We start from the raw sequence: 21,615 nt of genomic DNA on the forward strand, positions 1-21,615 counted from the left end.
CCCATAGACCCCCAGAGAAGATGTCGAGTGACCTATGTTTCTGTTATCCAATCAGAGTCTTATTTTCCTGCTGTGAGATTTTCAGAGGCAGCATGGTAGGAGAGATCCTGCCAGAGAGCAAACTCACTCAACAGCAGAATAATGCTCAACATACTCACTTTAAATGCAATTTTAAGTCTACACGTTTAAGTTTAACAAGGTAAATTATTAACCCACATATTTTATACAATTTTAAGGTAAAGTTCAGCTTCCATTGTAGTCAATGAGCAACTAGTGTGAATGCTTGATTCAGCAATCGCTGTACCATGTATTTTCTACCCTTAAAATATTCACCTTTGTACTCTCCAGACTTTTGAAATGTACGTGGCTCGAGCAGACTGCAACCCCAACAGTGGAAGTAAGGACAGTTTCCTTCTGAAGGAGGGTCAATATGTGGAGGTCCTGGACTCGGTCCATCCAGACAAATGGCTGGTGAGGACCAAACCCACCAAAACCAACCCTGCTCGCCAGGGATGGGTGTGTCCGGCCTACATGGAGAAGAAGAGAAAGGTAGGATGAGGATTTGTACCGTATTTTCTGGACCATGAGGTCGCACCGGATTATAAAGCGTGCTGCTGATGAGTGGGTCTAGTCAGGTCTATTTTCACACGAGGCGCATTAAAGGGGTCATATTTTTAAAACACTTCCTTGTGGTCTAAACAACATGTAATGGTGTTTTTTTGATCAAAATGTTGCATAGATTATGTTTTACAGACCATCTTCAAGTCGCTTTCTGGCAGTCACTTCAGGATGCGCTGTTTTGTGGGCGGTCTTGTTTACGTGGTTCCTTTTAGACAGCGCCTTCTCCCTGTCATCTTTGTTTTAGCGGTGTAGCGTGCAAGGACGTGAGTGAAAGAAGTGTCAAAAGACGGACCTAACTGTTTTAATGACATTCAGACTTTACTTCAATCTATAAAAGAGCAACATCTCCTCATCCGTGGCTCACTAGTGCAACAACAATGTCTGAAGTGTGTCCCATGAACAACCGTCTGACTGGAACTCTCTAATAACTAAAGTTCCTTGGGTGAATAATGCAAACCCACTACACTGGTAGTTTTTAGCGCTTCCATAGCGAGTCTACTGATATATATAAGTTAGAACTTTACGCTTCTTTATATTAGAAATGCCCCATAACAAGAAGATGGAAAAAAAGAAGTAGCTTATCGACTACAATGGCGGATCTGCACAAATTTTCAGGACTTATGCAGATCCTAAAAACAGATCAGCAGGTACCAGAAGGTAAGAAAAGTAAGTTTTGCATTATATTGCAAAACAAAATGCCAGATAATATGTCCGCTAATGGGTGCCATTTTGCGGTCCTTATACACACACTATAATAATACTCATACTTCTGACTACAGTAGCCGTAATGCGTCGACCATCCATCAAGCGGTGCGGCTTCAAAGTCGTACTAAAACATTTTGTAAGATTTTTGAGCGTTGTTGTCAGGTTCAAACACCAAACTGTTTATTACACAAGACAAGCTGAATTAAGGAATCAGGCAGAGACGGAGTTCAATTTCGCTGATGTGGATTAACGTAATGGGCTGCACACTCAGTTACAGTTTCACCCAACGCTCTAAGGTACAGTCCCACATGCTCCTCTATTTATTCGGGAGTTCCCCAGTTAACATCACTGAGGCTGCTTCTGAACGGAGGGGTAATGCAGGCAGCCCCAGTAGACACAATATATTATTATTCAGATTGGAAATGTGCTGACACTCGTGATTTCACCCTGTCTCGGTTTTGTCTGTGTTGAGGTACTCGATGTCCGTCCTTGGCTGGAAATAAACTGCTGATGTGAGACAACTCGCCATGGAAGATTACAAGTTGTGTGCCGTTGCACGGCTAGAACAGTACAACTTAGCACAATTGATAATAACTATAGGAACGGCATTTAAGCATAAGAGTTGTGTGATAACTTATACATAATTATTCTAACAGTCGTACGTAATGTCCTCTATTCTCAATGGAACATTTAAAGTTTTGGTGTTTACTAGCGTAACATTGGAGTCTACACGTATTTTTTATGTGTGACTGCCATCTACTGATCACACTAATCATTACACCATGCACCAAATAAAATTGATTCAAGGTCGGTAAGCCCAACCAGAATTATTCCATACATTAGGCGCACCAGGTTTTAAGGCGCACAGTCGATTTTTGAGAAAATGAAAGGATTTTAAGTGTGCCTTATAGTCCAGAAAATACGATAATACATGTTACAAAAAGGTTCAGTTATCATGGAGTGTGGTGTTTTAAAATAAACACAGTGCTGTTGTTTTAAACAGGAGACCCTGGTGCAATTTAGAGCACCTCAAGAGGATCTTGATGGCATTGGTTCCACGGGGGAAGAGTACAGGAAGGCTTTAAGGTGCCATGCACGCCCACATAGTTTTACAATATACAATATCAATTATGTTCTTAATGTCAGCAATAAACACAGAACGTTCTTGTGTTTGTAGCCAGCTGATCCAAGGCCTGATCGACGGAGAGGAGGAGTTTGTGAAAGAGATGAGGACGTTCATTTCACATCAGCTCAAGTACTTGGACTCGAGCCCTCACGTTCCTGTCAACATCCTCAACCAGAAAGACGTCATTTTTAGAAACATAAAGGACATCGTGGTTCTACACGAGAGGTACTGCGCGACACACACGGGCCCGCGGTATGACAACGGCAGAGCGGTGTTGACGTCACGTGCTGCCCTTTCAGCGGCATCCTTCCCGGCCTGAGAGAGTGCGCTACAGATGACGATGTCGCCATGCATCTGATCAAGTACTCTGAAGACTTTGAAAAGTACATCCACTACATGGCGGGACAAGCACACGCAGAGGCCTGCATCGCAGAGAAAGTGACGCAAAAATATCTAAAGGTCTAAACTGCATTCAAAAAGGTTCTGCGTCTGAGGACAGTACATTTTTTTTTTGTTTGAAGGACACTTCTTGCTCTGTTACAGGAGTTACTAAGATCTGGTAGGCCTGATGCTCCTGTCATGGATGCCATGACGTTCCTCCAAAGACCAATTGAGAGGATTCAGACCTATCAAGCATTACTAAAGGTGACCATTTTATTTCTAGGGTTTACATGTTTATCTAGTTTCCTTTTTTTCAGTACAAAGTACATTTATTTTTTTCACTTTGTCATACTGCATTAGGGCTAAAATCACTGCAAAAAACATCTGAGTTGAGAAACTGGATTTTTTTGTGTGTAAAAATGTCTAATGAAACCTTCTCATAAGTTAGAACGCAAATATAAAATGTATAATACAAGTAAAAATGTAACTATAACAAATGTGGTGAAATATTTGTCAGCATAATTTACCTTCAGAGCTCAGTGAGACTTCAGGCAGTGACAATGTACGACAGTATGTACACAACAAATGTTACAATTAACTGTGTACAATAAATAATACTACAATATGCTAACTATGTACACAACAAATAATGTTACAATTTACTGTGTACAATAAATAATACTACAATGTGCTAACTATGTACACAACAAATAATGTTACAATTTACTGTGTACAATAAATAATACTACAATGTGCTAACTATGTACACAACAAATAATGTTACAATTTACTGTGTACAAGAAATAATACTGCAATGTGTTAGCTATGTACAGAACAAATAAAGTTATAATTTATTGACTATGTATGCAACAAATGCTACAATCTGCTAGCTATGTACACAAATGTTATAATTTATTAGCTATGAACACAACAAATAATGTTATAATTTACTATGTACACAACAAATAATGTTATAATTTACTATGTACACCACAAATGTTATAATTTACTATATACACAACAAATAATGTTAGAATTTACTATGTACACAACAAATGTTATAATCTACTATCTACACAACAAATAATGTACACAACAAATATTGGTATTACTGTGTACACAAATAATGTTACAATTAATTAACTATGTATGCAACAAATGTTACAATCTGCTAATTATGTACACAAATAATGTTATAATTTACTGTATACACTGTCAATATTATAGTTTACGGACCAGTAGACAACAAATAAGGTTACAATTTATAAACTATGTACACAAAAATAATGTTCTAGTTTACTGTGTACACAACATTATAAATTACTATGTACACTATAAATAATTTATAATTTACTATGTACACAACAAATAATGGTATAGTTTACTGTGTACACAATTAATGTTATAATTTACTATCTACACAACAAATATCATGACTTACTAATTATGCACACAACAAATGTTATAATTTACTATGTATACAACAAATAATGTTATAATATAATATGTACACAACGAATACTGTTCAAATTTACTATGTACGCAACAAATAATGTTTAAATTTACTATGTACACAATAAATAATGCTATAATTTACTATGTACACGATAAATCAAGTTATAATTTACTATATACGCAACAAACAATGTTATAATTTACTATGTACACATTAAATAATGTTATAATTTACTATGTACACAATAAATCAAGTTATAATTTACTATGTACACAACAAATAATGGAATCATTCACTATGCACACAATAAATCAAACTATAATTTACTATGTACACAAAAAATATTTTTTTAATTTACTATGTACACAAAAAATTATGGCATAATTTACTATACACACAACAATTATGTACACAATAAATAATGTTATGATTTACTATGCACACAATAAATCGAGCTATAATTTACTATGTACACAACAAATAATGTTACAATTTACTATGTACACAACAAATATTTTTTTAATTTACTATGTACACAAAAAAATGTTATAATTTACTATGAACACAAAAAAATAATGTTATAATTTACTATGCACACAAAAAAATAATGTTATAATTTACTATGCACACAATAAATAATGGTATTATTCACTATGCACACAATAAAAATATAATTTACTATGTACACAACAAATATTTTTTTTAATTTACTATTTGCACAACAAATATTTTTTTAATTTACTATGTACTCAAAAAATTATGGTATAATTTACTATGCACACAACAAACAATGGAATCATTTACTATGTACACAATAAATAATCTTATGATTTACTATGCACACAATAAATCAAGCTATAATTTACTATGTACACAACAAATAATGTTATAATTTACTATGTACACAACAAATATTTTTTTAATTTACTATGTTCACAAAAAATAATGTTATAATTTACTATGCACACAAAAAATAAGTTATAATTTACTATGTACACAATAAATCAAGTTATAATTTACTATGTACACAACAAATGTTATAATTTACTATGTACACAATAAATCAAGTTATAATTTACTATGTACACAATAAATCAAGTTATAATTTACTATGTACACAACAAATAATGTTATAATTTACTATGTACACAATAAATAATGATATAATTTACTATGTACACAACAAATAATATGTACCATTACACAATATCATCTTCACTTAAAGGAAGCTGACAATCAATCAGTCAAAGTTTATTAATATACTCCTCAATAACATCACTAACCATTTGGAAAAGTCAGGCCTGTGTTGACCTTTTTTAAAGCCATGAAGTGCGTCCTTGCATCATTAAGCCACTTGGTGGCGGTGTTCCCTTACCTTCCTCTCCTCTCCCTCTGCAACCAAACTGCTGTTAATGATGCAATCGATGACAAGCTTCACCCCCCCCCAAATAGGAAGATAGTTATGTTTACTTTCACTTTGGATCGTGACTGCCTTTCGTGTGCAGGAGTTGATTAAGAACAAGGCCAAAAGCGGTCAGAGCTGCTGTCTATTGGAAGACGCTTTCTCCCTGGTGTCCTGTCTACCCTGGAGGTCGGACAACCTGCACCAGGCCTCCCTCATCGAGAACTACCCCGCCCCCTTAACCGCCCTGGGAGAGCCCGTGCGACAGGTCAGTGCAAGAAAGTCGGCGAACCCGACGAGGAACGTGGCGTGGAACCAACACTGCTTGTCGTCTTGTCTTCAAGGGAGCCTTCACAGTGTGGGAGGAAGCTCCAGAAACCAAAACCACCTCACGAGGGCACCAAAGACAAGTCTTTCTTTTCAAAGAATGTATCGTCCTATGCAAACTGAAAAGAGACCCTAGTGAGACGTACACCTTTAAGAATAAAATGAAGGTAACATATTGTTTACAATGGGTCTGGATTAGTTTTTGCCTCATTTTGCACTCAAAGCGTGAGGGAAGAATAGCGTTTTCTAGATGTGAAAGAGATGATACTCCCTGGTGGTTGATTGAACAAAATGCATGGATAAATTAACCAATCCCACCTGTTAATGCTTCAGTTGGAATGAGGCAAAAAATTCATCCAGACCCACAGTGTCACACTACAAGGTCCCAGGTGACGAGATAAACATCCACTCTTTGGCAGCTGAATGACGTGGAGCTCAAGGAGACGACGCGAGGGGATGAGAAGACGTGGGAGGTGTGGCACGAGCACAGGGGGTCGGTGCGCAGGTACACGCTGCAGGGACGCTCGCCGCTCACCAAACTGTCTTGGCTCAAAGACCTGAAGGAGCTGCAGCAACGCGCCGTCCTGCCCGCTAACAGTAGGTCTTCCACAAACCGCACTATTTAGTCCAAAGTCAGGAGGTTTACTTTCCACAGTAAAGCAACAGTTGCAGCTTTCCGCATTAAAAGCCTACTGAAAGCCACTACTACCCACCACGCGGTCTGATAGTTTATATATCAATGATGAAATATTAACATTGCAACACATGCAGTTTACTAAATTACAATTTTAAATTTCCCGCGGAGTTTCTTGTTGAAAACGTCGCGGAATGATGACGTGTACGCAAGACGTCACGGGTTTTAAGGAAATATGAGCGCTGTACACACACAGAGCTAAAAGTCGTCTGCTTTAACGGCATAATTACACAGTATTTTGGAGATCTGTGTTGCTGAACCGTTTGCAATTTGTTCAATTAATATTGGAGAAGTCAGAGTAGAAAGATGGAGTTGGGAAGCTTTAGCCTTTAGCCACACAAACACACGGTGATTCCTTGTTTAAAATTCCTGGAGGTGAAACTTTACTATGGATCAGAGCGCGGTCAAGCAAACATGAATCACGACGGATTGTCAACCAGCAGGTTTCGGTGAGAAAATTGTGGTTAAAAAGTTGCTTCTTACTGGAGAAAAGCTGAGCTTGTGCCGTCCATGAAGCTGCCATCGACTCCCCTGAGACATTGGCGTCAAGACACCTGTGGACATACACCTCCGACTATCAGGTACTATTTAACTCACTAAAACACTAGAAACACAACAGAAAGATAAGGGATTTCCAAAAAGTATCCTAGTAAATATCTCTAAAAACATCGGAATCCGTCCCAACTTATTTTTTTTAATCTTTTTTTTTCTACTCCGTCGCTATCAATATTCTCCAACACGAATCTTTCATCCTCGCTCAAATTAATGGGGAAATTTTCGTTTTCTCGGTCCGAATAGCACTTTTTGTTGGAGGCTCCCATTAAAAACAATGTGAATATGTGAGGAGCCCCCACACGTGTGACGTCATCGTCTGCGGGCATTTCTCTTAACACCGACAGTTGCGAACTTTATCGTTGATGTTCTCTACTAAATCCTTTCAGCAAAAATATGGCAATATCGCGAAATGTTCAAGTATGAATCATAGAATGGACCTGCTATCCTCGTTTAAGAAAATCTCATTTCAGTAGGCCTTTAAAACATGTGTCAAAGTCAAGGCCCGGGAGCCAGATCTGGGCTGCCACGTCATTTAAAGTGAGGACAAAATTCACCGCATTTAGTGTGTGTGTGACAATCATTGGTATTTTAACTTCAATTTGATATGTTCCATCAAGTCCTCTAATGTGGTCTGTCATGTCCGTATAAGACGATGTGGTCTGCCACATCATTTACTTCATTTAATGTGATCCATCACTTCATTTAATGTGGTCCATCACTTCATTTAATGTGGTCCATCAAGTCATTTGACGTGGTCCGTCAAGTCATTTAATGTGGTCTGTCATGTCATTAACACGGCCCTCAATGTCATTCATACAATCTGCCACATCATCTAATGTGACCCGCCATATCATTTATTGTGGTCCATCACTTCATTTAATGTGGTCCATCACTTCATTTAATGTGGTCTGTTACGTCATTCAATTTGGCCCGCCACATCATTTTAAGTGGTCCATCAAGTCATTTAACGTGGTCCCTCATCTCTGTATAAGACGATGTGGTCTGTCACATCATTTACTTCATTTATGTGGTCAAACAAGTCATTTAATGTGGTCCATCAAATCATTTAATGTGGTCCATCAAGTCATTTAATGTGGTCTGTTACATCATCTACTAAATTTAATGTGGTCCATCAAGTCATTTAATGTGGTCCAAGTCATTTAAAGTGGTCTGTTACATCATCTACTTAATTTAATGTGGTGCATCAAGTCATTTAATGTGGTTCATCATGTCCGTATTAGATGATGTGGTCTGTCACATCCTCCACTTCATTTAATGTGGTCCAACAAGTCATTTAATGTGGTCTGTCATGTCCGTATAAGATGATGTGGTCTGCCACAATCTCTACTTCATTTAATGTGGTCCATCAAGTCATTTAATGTGGTCTGTCATGTCCGTATAAGATGATGTGGTCTGCCACAATCTCTACTTCATTTAATGTGGTCCAACAAGTCATTTAATGTGGTCTGTCATGTCCTTATAAGATGATGTGGTCTGCCACAATCTCTACTTCATTTAATGTGGTCCATCAAGTCATTTAACGTGGTCTGTCATGTCATTAACACGGCCCTCAATGTCATTCATACAATCTGCCACATCATCTAATGTGACCCGCCATATCATTTAATGTGGTCCATCACTTCATTTAATGTGGTCCATCACTTCATTTAATGTGGTCCATTACGTCATTCAATTTGGCCCGCCACATCATTTTAAGTGGTCCATCAAGTCATTTAACGTGGTCCCTCATCTCTGTATAAGACGATGTGGTCTGTCACATCATTTACTTCATTTATGTGGTCAAACAAGTCATTTAATGTGGTCCATCAAATCATTTAATGTGGTCCATCAAGTCATTTAATGTGGTCTGTTACATCATCTACTAAATTTAATGTGGTCCATCAAGTCATTTAATGTGGTCCAAGTCATTTAAAGTGGTCTGTTACATCATCTACTTAATTTAATGTGGTGCATCAAGTCATTTAATGTGGTTCATCATGTCCGTATTAGATGATGTGGTCTGTCACATCCTCCACTTCATTTAATGTGGTCCAACAAGTCATTTAATGTGGTCTGTCATGTCCGTATAAGATGATGTGGTCTGCCACAATCTCTACTTCATTTAATGTGGTCCATCAAGTCATTTAATGTGGTCTGTCATGTCCTTATAAGATGATGTGGTCTGCCACAATCTCTACTTCATTTAATGTGGTCCATCAAGTCATTTAACGTGGTCTGTCATGTCATTAACACGGCCCTCAATGTCATTCATACAATCTGCCACATCATCTAATGTGACCCGCCATATCATTTAATGTGGTCCATCACTTCATTTAATGTGGTCCATCACTTCATTTAACGTGGTCCGTTACGTCATTCAATTTGGCCCGCCACATCATTTTAAGTGGTCCATCAAGTCATTTAACGTGGTCCCTCATCTCTGTATAAGACGATGTGGTCTGTCACATCATTTACTTCATTTATGTGGTCAAACAAGTCATTTAATGTGGTCCATCAAATCATTTAATGTGGTCCATCAAGTCATTTAATGTGGTCTGTTACATCATCTACTAAATTTAATGTGGTCCATCAAGTCATTTAATGTGGTCCAAGTCATTTAAAGTGGTCTGTTACATCATCTACTTAATTTAATGTGGTGCATCAAGTCATTTAATGTGGTTCATCATGTCCGTATTAGATGATGTGGTCTGTCACATCCTCCACTTCATTTAATGTGGTCCAACAAGTCATTTAATGTGGTCTGTCATGTCCGTATAAGATGATGTGGTCTGCCACAATCTCTACTTCATTTAATGTGGTCCATCAAGTCATTTAACGTGGTCTGTCATGTCATTAACACGGCCCTCAATGTCATTCATACAATCTGCCACATCATCTAATGTGACCCGCCATATCATTTAATGTGGTCCATCACTTCATTTAATGTGGTCCATCACTTCATTTAATGTGGTCCGTTACGTCATTCAATTTGGCCCGCCACATCATTTTAAGTGGTCCATCAAGTCATTTAACGTGGTCCCTCATCTCTGTATAAGACGATGTGGTCTGTCACATCATTTACTTCATTTATGTGGTCAAACAAGTCATTTAATGTGGTCCATCAAATCATTTAATGTGGTCCATCAAGTCATTTAATGTGGTCCATCAAGTCATTTAATGTGGTCTGTTACATCATCTACTAAATTTAATGTGGTCCATCAAGTCATTTAATGTGGTCCAAGTCATTTAAAGTGGTCTGTTACATCATCTACTTAATTTAATGTGGTGCATCAAGTCATTTAATGTGGTTCATCATGTCCGTATTAGATGATGTGGTCTGTCACATCCTCCACTTCATTTAATGTGGTCCAACAAGTCATTTAATGTGGTCTGTCATGTCCGTATAAGATGATGTGGTCTGCCACAATCTCTACTTCATTTAATGTGGTCCATCAAGTCATTTAATGTGGTCTGTCATGTCCGTATAAGATGATGTGGTCTGCCACAATCTCTACTTCATTTAATGTGGTCCAACAAGTCATTTAATGTGGTCTGTCATGTCCGTATAAGATGATGTGGTCTGCCACAATCTCTACTTCATTTAATGTGGTCCATCAAGTCATTTAATGTGGTCTGTCATGTCCGTATAAGATGATGTGGTCTGCCACAATCTCTACTTCATTTAATGTGGTCCATCAAGTCATTTAATGTGGTCTGTCATGTCCTTATAAGATGATGTGGTCTGCCACAATCTCTACTTCATTTAATGTGGTCCATCAAGTCATTTAATGTGGTCTGTCATGTCCTTATAGGATGATGTGGTCTGCCACAACCTCTACTTCATTTAATGTGGTCCATCAAGTCATTTAATGTGGTCCATCAAGTCATTTAAAGTGGTCTGTCATGTCCATATAAGATGATGTGGTCTGCCACATCATTTACCGTATTTCCTTGAATTTCCGCAGGACATATAGTATGCGCCTGCCTGGAATTACTGCCGGGTCAAACTCGCTTCCCAAAATAATTAGCGCATGCTTAGTATTACCGCCTGGTCAAACTCATGACGTCACGAGTGACACTTACCTTGTCATCATGTTCAAAATGGAGGAGGCTGATTTCAATACCGGTAATTTGAAATCGCATAAAGGGAAGAAGATTAAGAGCTATTCAGTAGGATTTAAGGTCCAAGCTTACATCACACTTAAATTTTTACTGCATACCTTTGGTAAGTGCCGGAGTGAGAAGAGGTTTTAAAATAATTAGCGCATGCTTACTTTTACCACATGCCTTTGGTAAGCGCAGGGGTGAGAAGAGGTTTTAAATTAATTAGCGCCCTTGCGACAATTCAAGGAAATACGGTCTTCATTTAATGTGGTCCATCATGTCCGTATAAGACAGTGGTCCCCAACCACTGGGCCGCGGCCCGGTAATTTTTTATTCATTTTTATTTAAAAAAAGGAATTAAAATGTCCTGGGCCGCGGGACAAATTATTAAGCGCTGACCGGTCCGTGGATACAAAAAGGTTGGAGACCACTGGTGTAAGACAATGTGGTCTGCCACATCCTCTACTTCATTTAATGTGGTCCATCACTTCATTTAACGTGGTCTGTCACTTCATTTACTTTATTTAATGTGGTCCATCAAGTAATTTAATGTGGTTCATCATGTATGTATAAGATGATGTGGTCTGCCACAACCTCTACTTCATTTATGTGGTCCATCAAGTCATTTAATGTGGTCTGTCATGTCCGTATAAGATGATGTGGTCTACCACAACCTCTACTTCATTTAATGTGGTCCATCAAGTCATTTAATGTGGTCCATCAAGTCATTTAATGTGGTCTGTCATGTCCGTATAAGATGATGTGGTCTACCACAACCTCTACTTCATTTAATGTGGTCCATCAAGTCATTTAATGTGGTCTGTCATGTCCGTATAAGATGATGTGGTCTGCCACAACCTCTACTTCATTTAATGTGGTCCAACAAGTCATTTAATGTGGTCTGTCATGTCCGTATAAGATGATGTGGTCAGCCACATAAACCACTTCATTTAATGTGGTCCAACAAGTCATTTAATGTGGTCTGTCATGTCCGTATAAGATGATGTGGTCTGCCACAACCTCTACTTCATTTATGTGGTCCATCAAGTCATTTAATGTGGTCTGTCATGTCCGTATAAGATGATGTGGTCTACCACAACCTCTACTTCATTTAATGTGGTCCATCAAGTCATTTAATGTGGTCCATCAAGTCATTTAATGTGGTTTGTCATGTCCGTATAAGATGATGTGGTCTACCACAACCTCTACTTCATTTAATGTGGTCCATCAAGTCATTTAATGTGGTCTGTCATGTCCGTATAAGATGATGTGGTCTACCACAACCTCTACTTCATTTAATGTGGTCCATCAAGTCATTTAATGTGGTCCATCAAGTCATTTAATGTGGTTTGTCATGTCCGTATAAGATGATGTGGTCTACCACAACCTCTACTTCATTTAATGTGGTCCATCAAGTCATTTAATGTGGTCTGTCATGTCCGTATAAGATGATGTGGTCTGCCACAACCTCTACTTCATTTAATGTGGTCCAACAAGTCATTTAATGTGGTCTGTCATGTCCGTATAAGATGATGTGGTCAGCCACATAAACCACTTCATTTAATGTGGTCCAACAAGTCATTTAATGTGGTCTGTCATGTCCGTATAAGATGATGTGGTCAGCCACATAAACCACTTCATTTAATGTGGTCCAACAAGTCATTTAACGTGGTCTGCCACATCCTCTACTTCATTTAATGTGGTCCAACAAGTCATTTAACGTGGTCTGCCACATCCTCTACTTCATTTAATGTGGTCCAACAAGTCATTTAATGTGGTCTGTCATGTCCGTATAAGATGATGTGGTCAGCCAAATAAACCACTTCATTTAATGTGGTCCAACAAGTCATTTAACGTGGTCTGCCACATCCTCTACTTCATTTAATGTGGTCCAACAAGTCATTTAATGTGGTCTGTCATGTCCGTATATGATGATGTGGTCTGCCACAACCCCTACTTCATTTAATGTGGTCCAACAAGTCATTTAATGTGGTCTGTCATGTCCGTATAAGATGATGTGGTCTGCCACGTCCTCTACTTCATTTAATGTGGTCCAACAAGTCATTTAATGTGGTCTGTCACATAATCTACTTTATTTAATGTGGTCCATCAAGTCATTTAATGTGGTCATTCAATGTGGTCTGTCATGTCCGTATAAGATGATGTGGTCAGCCACATAAACCAATTCATTTAATGTGGTCCAACAAGTAATTTAATGTGGTCTGTCATGTCCTTATAAGATGATGTGGTCAGCCACATAAACCACTTCATTTAATGTGGTCCAACAAGTCATTTAATGTGGTCTGTCATGTCCGTATAAGATGATGTGGTCTGCCACATAATCCACTTCATTTATGTGGTCCAACAAGTCATTTAATGTGGTCTGCCACATCCTCTACTTCATTTAATGTGGTCCATCAAGTCATTTAATGTGGTCCATCAAGTCATGCCACAAGTCATTTAATGTGGTATGCCACATCCTCTACTTCATTTAATGTGGTCCAACAAGTCATTTAATGTGGTCCATCAAGTCATGCCACAAGTCATTTAATGTGGTATGCCACATTATCTACTTCATTTAACGTGGTCCATCAAGTAATTTAACGTGGCCCAACAGATAAAAATGGCTTCCGGATGTTTTAATTTTTCAGTGGAACAAGTTTGGACACCCCTGCATTGCTTAAGGAGGGCGTGTCTTTTTGCAGCTATGAGCGGTGGGTGGGCCTTGGGGCCTGCAACCAACCAATCCCTGACCAATCGCAACAGAGTAGGCGTGGTCAGGGGCAGGAACCGGCGCTTGACCCTTAACCAATCGCAACAAACTAGGCGTGGTCAGCGGAGTAGGCGGCAGAATCTAAATGTTTGGGCCAAGATGACAACTTACCACATATTTAATTAAAAAACACAAGCAAGATAGGACCCCTTTAAAGTCGCTGTGTTGGTGTCGTCCAAAAGGCCCGCCTGTGTTCAAATCCCTACTGTCGGACTGCACGACCAAGATGGGACAGACCATCAAACTGAGCTGCAATGTCACAGGAACGCCTCTACCCCACATCACTTGGCTCAAAGGTGCGATTGAACTGGTTTATATATACATATATAGTCAGTCACATAGCATCGCCCAACTAAAATAGATCTTCTTCTCAGATGGCCTACCTTTGGAAGACGATCCTCGTCACATCATCACAGCCGAGCGCTCTGGCACGTGCAGTCTGGTCTTGGACAGCTTGACCGCGGAAGACTCTGGACAATATGTGTGCTACGCATCCAGTAGCGTGGGCAGCGCCGCCTCTCTGGCTACTCTCGTGGTGCAGGGTGAGTCTGAGAGCAAGACAGAAAGGCCAAAATCACTGCCATGTACAGACGCTACAGAACTAATATTCAGGGAAGCGCCAAGTGATCGGCCACGGACCAGTATCGGCCGATGTTTGTGACTAATTACTAGGGTTGTAAGGCGCCTAAAGATTGGATCTGATTCCGATTTCTGGGGTGACGATTCGATTCAATGTAATATTTGCCATAATAATGTCCTTCTGGTTGCATGGAGAGGGCCAACAAACGTCTTTTTAAAACTTGATTATAAAATGAAATATATATTTACTTATAACATGTATATACAGTTGTGGTCAAAAGTTTACATACACTTGTAAAGAACATAATGTCATGGCTGTCTTGAGTTTCCAATCATTTCTACAAGTCTTATTTTTTTGTGATAGAGTGATTGGAGCACATACTTGTTGGTCACAAAAAAAAAACATTCATGAAGTTTGCTTCTTTTATGAATGTATTTTGGGTCTACTGACCACAGAACTTTCCTCCAGAAGGTCTTATTTTTGACCATGTAATGTCAGATGAAACACAAATTTTGCTTTTTGGCAACAATACCCAGCAATATGTTTGGAGGCCTTTAACCCCAGGAACACCAAACCTACCGTCAAGCATGGTGGTGGAAGTATTATGCTCTGGGCCTGTTTTGCTGCCAATGGAACTGGTGCTTTAAAGGCCTACTGAAATGAGATGTTTTTGTTTAAACGGGGATAGCCGGTCCATTCTATGTGTCATACTTGGTCATGTCGAGATATTGCCATATTTTTGCTGAAAGGATTTAGTAGAGAACATCGACGATAAATTTTGCAACTTTTGGCCGCCGATAAAAAAGCCTTGCCTGTACCAGAAGTAGCAGACGATGTGCGCGTGATGTCACGGGTTGTAGAGCTCCTCACATCTGAACATTGTTTATAATGTGAGCCTCCAGCAGCAAGAGCTATTATATATATATATATATATATATATATATATATATATATATATATATATATATATATATATATATATACATAAATAAAATAAATATTTGGCTTTGACAAGTATTTTATATATATATATATATATATATATATATATATATATAAGAAATACTTGAATTTCAGTGTTCATTTATTTACACATTTACACACACATAACACTCATCTACTCATTGTTGAGTTAAGGGTTGAATTGTCTATCTTTGTTTTTCTAACCTTATGCATGTACAGTAGATGGCAGTATTGTCCCGTTTAAGAGTGTCACAACATTGCTGTTTACGGCAGACGAACTGCTTTACGGTAAACGAAAACGGACTGCTGTTGTTGTGTGTTGTTACCGCGCTGGGAGGACGTTGATGAAACTGCCTAACAATAAACCCACATAAGAAACCAAGACGGTGTGGCGCAGTGGAAGAGTGAACGTGCGCAACCCGAGGGTCCCTGGTTCAAATCCCACCTAGTACCAACCTCGTCACGTCCGTTGTGTCCTGAGCAAGACACTTCACCCTTGCTCCTGATGGGTGCTGGTTGGCGCCTCGCATGGCAGCTCCCTCCATCAGTGTGTGAATGTGTGTGTGAATGAGTAAATGTGGAAGTAGTGTCAAAGCGCTTTGAGTACCTTGAAGGTAGAAAAGCGCTATACAAGTACAACACATTTATTTATTTATTTAAGAACTCCCCCTCGATCATTCTACAGTTCAAATTTTTGTTAAGCGGTTTCCTACTGTTGGGTCACAGACTAACTCAATTGTTTTGCCCATTTGTTCTTCTTTTGTTTTGCTTGGGCAGTTTAGCCCGGTTGGTAGAGTGGCCGTGCCAGCAACTTGAGGGTTGCAGGTTCGATTCCCGCTTCTGCCAACCTAGTGACTGCCGTTGTGTCCTTGGGCAAGACACTTTACCCACCTGCTCCCAGTGCCACCCACACTGGTTTGAATGTAACTTAGGTATTGGGTTTCACTATGTAAAGCGCTTTGAGTCACTAGAGAAAAAGCGCTATATAAATATAATTCACTTCACTTCACTTAAAACGTCATTGGGCAGACACGCTGTTGTGGGAAAGCGGACGTGAAGACAGGTTGTCGACACGTCACTGAGGTCCGCACGGAGCTGGAGGGGGCGTGGCCTCCAGCTCCGCCTGAATTTCTGGAGATTTTCGGGAGAAAATTTGTCCCGGGAGGTTTTTGGGAGAGGCGCTGAATTGCGGGAGTCTCCCGGAAAATCCGGGAGGGTTGGCAAGTTGGGATGTGAATCAATAGGTCGTGAGTTCAAACCCCGCCCGAGTCATCCCAAAGACTATAAAAATGGGAGCCATTACCTCCCTGCTTGGCACTCAGCATCAAGGGTTGGAATTGGGGGTTAAATCACCAAAATGATTCCCGGGCGTGGCTACCGCTGCTGCTCACTGCTCCCCTCACCTCCCAGTAGAGTGAACAAGGGGATGGGTCAAATATTTTGGGTAGTTTAAAAAAAAAAATATATATATATATGCATATATATATATGCATATATATATATATATATATATATATATATACATATATATATATATATATATATATATATATGTTTTAGAAACTCACGGAATAATTCCCTGGATACAGGAGGACTTTTAGGGGAAAAACCAAATGATTTAAAAGTAGTAAAAAGTATGTTTTTATATTTGTTTAATTATTCTGTACCATTGTGTGTAATTAAATAAAATAGTTTAAATATTGTGCTAGTATTGTAGCACCGTCAATAGCACTCACTACAAACATTTACAGTTATTTAATAACAACAATACTTTTTAAGATGTGGTGTTTAACAGTGTTACACAACAACCAATGTTTAGAAAGCAAGTGTTTTATCAAAGTTAAAAGAAATGTACCTTTAAATTCTGTAAATGTTCTCCAGCGTAGGTAGCCTGGCTAGCTTCTTGTTAGCTAACTTCCCGGTAGCCTCACCAACTTCCTGCTAGCTTCCGGGTAGCCTGGATAACTTCCTGTTAGATTTTATAAGGTCTGCAGCATGGAGCGCTACTGCCTACTGGCGCTGACGAGACGCAGGGCCGCCATCTTGGAGTGGTGATCCGCTCCACACAGTCTAATTCATTTGGCAGAAGCAATGAACTGTCAGCGCATTTATTTCATCTTACCTCACTGAATACCACTGATTTTCACGCGCTTTTTTGTCATTAATGTAGCTATGATAAAGGACACATGTTTTGGCGTGTTTTACTACTCAGTGGCCTAGTGCAGTGGTTCTCAAATGGGGGTACTTGAAGGTATGCCAAGGGGTACGTGAGATTTTTTTTTTTTAATATTCTAAAAATAGCAACAATTCAAAAATCCTTTATAAATATAGTCATTAAATAATACTTCAACAAAATATGAATGTCATAAACTGTGAAAATAAATGCAATAATGCAATATTCAGTGTTGACAGCTAGATTTTTTGTGGTCATGTTCCATAAATATTGATGTTAAAGATTTATTTTGTTGTGAAGAAATGTTTAGAATTAAGTTGATGAATCCAGATGGATCTCTATTACAATCCCCAAAGAGGGCACTTTAAGTTGATGATTACTTCCATGTGGAGAAATCTTTATTTATAATTGAATCGCTTGTTTATTTTTCAACAAGTTTTTAATTAATTGTATATCTTTTTTTCCAAATAGTTCAAGACGGACCAATATTTTGCACTGTTATACAATTTAATAAATCAGAAACTGATGACATTGTGCTGTATTTTCCTTCTTTATCTCTTTTTTTCAACCAAAAATGCTTTGCTCTGATTAGGGGGTACTTGAATTAAAAACAGGGTTAGAATTGGGGGCTAAATCACCAAAAATAATTCCCGGGCGTGGCCACCGCTGCTGCTCACTGCTCCCCTCTCCTCCTGGGGGGTGATCAAACGTGATGGGTCAAATGCAGAGGACAAATTTCACCACACCTAGTGTGTGTGTGACAATCATTGGTACTTTAACTTTATTATTCATAGTTTGCTTAACAGTAATAAAATATTATATGCTATAAGTGACCACATGTCCGAGATCAAAACTGGGAATATAATCCCAGAGAAGGGGTAAAAAAACGGTCAGTTATTTTTAAGTACAAGAAACAATATGATTAGCTTATATATATATCCCACCTAGAACCAACCTCGTCACGTCCGTTGTGTCCTGAGCAAGACACTTCACCCTTGCTCCTGATGGGTGCTGGTTGGCGCCTTGCATGGCAGCTCCCTCCATCAGTGTGTGAATGTGTGTGTGAATGGGTAAATGTGGAAGTAGTGTCAAAGCGCTTTGAGTACCTTGAAGGTAGAAAAGCGCTATACAAGTACAACCCATTTATCATTTATATACCACATAAACAATGTATGAATACATTACATATCTATGTATCTTAGGGACCTATAACCTGTAGTACAACCTATCATTCATAGCCGGGTGAACACATAGATTAGTGGTTCAATGGTAATCCCAAAAATTAGCCCATTCCAGGTATCAGGTAGTGGCGTCACCAGACAGATTTCACTGGGGCACGTGCCCCAGTGTTGATCTGCAGTGCCCCAGTAAAAATTTCACCAATAAAAAAAAAACGCTTCAGAGTTTTAAGTCTACATAACATAGACAACAGCGCACATACTACTTAGTATGGTAATTGATTGCTACTGTATTCACTCCACATAACAATGAGCACATGGCTAATTAATATGGTAATTTATTCACGCGTGGATCGAGACTTCAGTTGAGAGAGAGAGAGAGGGGGGGGGGGGGGGGTGAGTATCACTGCTGAGGTAGGTAACGTTAGCCAACAACAATTTGTTAATTATAATATTTAGATTTTTATTTGACTCAAACTGTAACTCCCAGATGGATATCAGAAAGTTATTTGCCCGCAGCAGGGAAGAAGCAGCGAGGAATGAGGTGGTTAATCAAACATCCATACAACATAATCTGATATGATTTCATAGTTTAAAGCACTATTTATGCATTTTTTAAGATAAATAAGTGCTAAAAATGTTTTTGCTTGCGCGCTTTGCACGCTCACATGAATTATTTGTGCCCCAGGTGTGCCCCAGTACAGTATTAGGTCTAGTGGCGCCCCTGGTATCAGGTAAGTGTGGCAGGGCCTTTTCCTCTTCATCACATATTTTGTCCATCACATTTCCCCAAGGGGGGCTACACAAAATTGGGTTGGAAAAGCCAAACTAGACTTAGACTTGTATAATAATGTACAATAATAAAATATAATAATAAAAAAATATGAAAAATAATAATAATACAAATTTAAAGAAATACAAAAAGGGCTACCTAAATGACTTTAAATGTTTTTATCAAAATTAAAGTTAAAGTAATAATGATTGTCTCACACACACTCGGTGTGGTGAAATTATTCTCTACATTTGACCCATCACCCTTGACCATCCCCTGGGAGGAGAGGGGAGCAGTGATGGCCACGCCCGGGAATTATTTTTGGTGATTTAACACCCAATTCCAACCCTTGATGCTGAGTGCCAAGCAGTGAGGTAATGGGTCCCATTGTTATAGTCTTTGGTATGACTCGGCTGGGGTTTGAACTCCCAATATATCGATCTCAGGGCGGACACTCTAACCACTAGGTCACTGTAGGTGATGTCAAAGATATCAATTAAAAGGCTTTTGTACTCTTAATCATCTTTTTTTTTTTTTTCTAAGATGGCGCTGCTGTAGTGGCTGCTGTAGGCAGGAGCTCTGTGCTCTTGTGTCATCCTTTTGCGTCTCCCTCTTGTTTTCATGTCTTATTATATTTTCTTGCCTTTTGGTCCGGGACCCTTTGGGACTGTGTGACAAGGGGTGGCACTTTCGTGACCTCTGTGGTGCTTTTTTTGTGGACTTCTGAATCTGCCTCCCGGGAGCCTTTTGGCCATGGAGACCAGCTGCTGGGTCTCTGCCACACCGGAGTCAGTTTGGAGGGACTGGGGGAGATGCGGATGAGGGGACAGGGCTGCGGAGCTAGAACTGAGCGCCGGGACGAAGAGGCTTTGCGGTGTCTTGACTGGGTGAGCAGGTGTCGGACACCTCAGTCACCTTGGACGTATCCTCGCTCATCCATGCGGACTGGACACTGGCCGAGAGTGGAGTCGGGTGTCTTGGTTGCTTTGTTGGGTCTGCTCCTGTCTCTGGCCATGCTCCCTCCTCCCCAGCAGACAATGGCGTGGAACACCACAGAGGCCACCACAGTGGATATGTTTCTTTTACTTTTTATTCATAGCTGTATGTAGAAGTGTCTGCTTGTATCTGCTGCTTTAATGTCTTTAATGTCCTATGTGTTCTTTGATGTTTCCCTCTTACACACATGGAAGAGGGATGTGTACTACGGCTATGAGTTGTTTTTTTCCCTTGGCCTCAGTCTGCACCCCCTCTCCAGGGCCCAGGCTAAGACCGATTTATTTTATTTTATTTTAATCTTTTTTCTCTCTCAGGGCTATATAAGTAAACATTGATTGATTGATTGATTGATCATTTACAATCTCTGTTTGTCGCAGCTCCACCCAGATTTGTCAGTCGGCTGGAGAGTTCTTGCCTGATGGAGACGGAGGACATGGCCTTCACCTGTTCCACCCTGACCACTCCTTTACCGAGAATCAGGTCAGTGACGTTCCTGATGCATCATTCTGGCAATAATACCAAGCAAGAACCCATCCCGAGCTGAGACAGGTCCGCATGATAAACTCCTCCTTTTGTCCCAACAGGTGGATGAAAGACGGCCAAGAGCTGACCGACAAGCGTAAATATCTCATCTGCAATGACGGACGTAGCGGAGTCTTGTCCCTGACCATCGTCGCCGCCACCCAGGCAGACCTCGGGCTGTACGAGTGCGAGGTACGACCTAGAACAGGGGTAGGGAACCTATGGCTCTAGAGCCAGGTGTGGCTCTTTTGATGACTGCATCTGGCTCTCAGATAAATCTTAGCTGA

The 21,615-nt window shown here is 39.5% G+C and overlaps 1 protein-coding gene and 1 long non-coding RNA gene across 7 annotated transcripts in view; one reads left to right on the top strand and one right to left on the bottom strand.

Annotated features, from left to right (window-relative positions):
• The window catches only part of LOC133540468 (uncharacterized), an 83,529-nt gene extending 65,894 nt beyond the window's left edge, over positions 1 to 17,635 (bottom strand). The window contains exons 1-3 of the long non-coding RNA XR_009803642.1: positions 17,543 to 17,635; positions 14,528 to 14,692; positions 334 to 527 (exon numbers count right to left, since the gene is read on the bottom strand). This is a non-coding gene — a long non-coding RNA (uncharacterized LOC133540468). The remainder of the gene's footprint in view (positions 1 to 333; positions 528 to 14,527; positions 14,693 to 17,542) is intronic.
• The window catches only part of obscna (obscurin, cytoskeletal calmodulin and titin-interacting RhoGEF a), a 171,852-nt gene that overhangs the window by 80,158 nt on the left and 70,079 nt on the right, over positions 1 to 21,615 (top strand). For all 6 annotated transcript variants that reach the window (XM_061883080.1, XM_061883082.1, XM_061883081.1 and 3 more), the window contains 12 exons: positions 349 to 549; positions 2,330 to 2,412; positions 2,504 to 2,677; positions 2,752 to 2,911; positions 2,996 to 3,097; positions 5,795 to 5,959; positions 6,036 to 6,185; positions 6,438 to 6,615; positions 14,327 to 14,440; positions 14,519 to 14,686; positions 21,184 to 21,286; positions 21,391 to 21,520. In XM_061883080.1, coding sequence (XP_061739064.1) covers positions 349 to 549; positions 2,330 to 2,412; positions 2,504 to 2,677; positions 2,752 to 2,911; positions 2,996 to 3,097; positions 5,795 to 5,959; positions 6,036 to 6,185; positions 6,438 to 6,615; positions 14,327 to 14,440; positions 14,519 to 14,686; positions 21,184 to 21,286; positions 21,391 to 21,520 — 1,728 coding nt within the window. The remainder of the gene's footprint in view (positions 1 to 348; positions 550 to 2,329; positions 2,413 to 2,503; positions 2,678 to 2,751; positions 2,912 to 2,995; positions 3,098 to 5,794; positions 5,960 to 6,035; positions 6,186 to 6,437; positions 6,616 to 14,326; positions 14,441 to 14,518; positions 14,687 to 21,183; positions 21,287 to 21,390; positions 21,521 to 21,615) is intronic.

Source organism: Nerophis ophidion, linkage group LG22 (genome assembly GCF_033978795.1).
Source record: "Nerophis ophidion isolate RoL-2023_Sa linkage group LG22, RoL_Noph_v1.0, whole genome shotgun sequence".
In the NCBI taxonomy this organism is placed as follows: domain Eukaryota; kingdom Metazoa; phylum Chordata; class Actinopteri; order Syngnathiformes; family Syngnathidae; genus Nerophis; species Nerophis ophidion.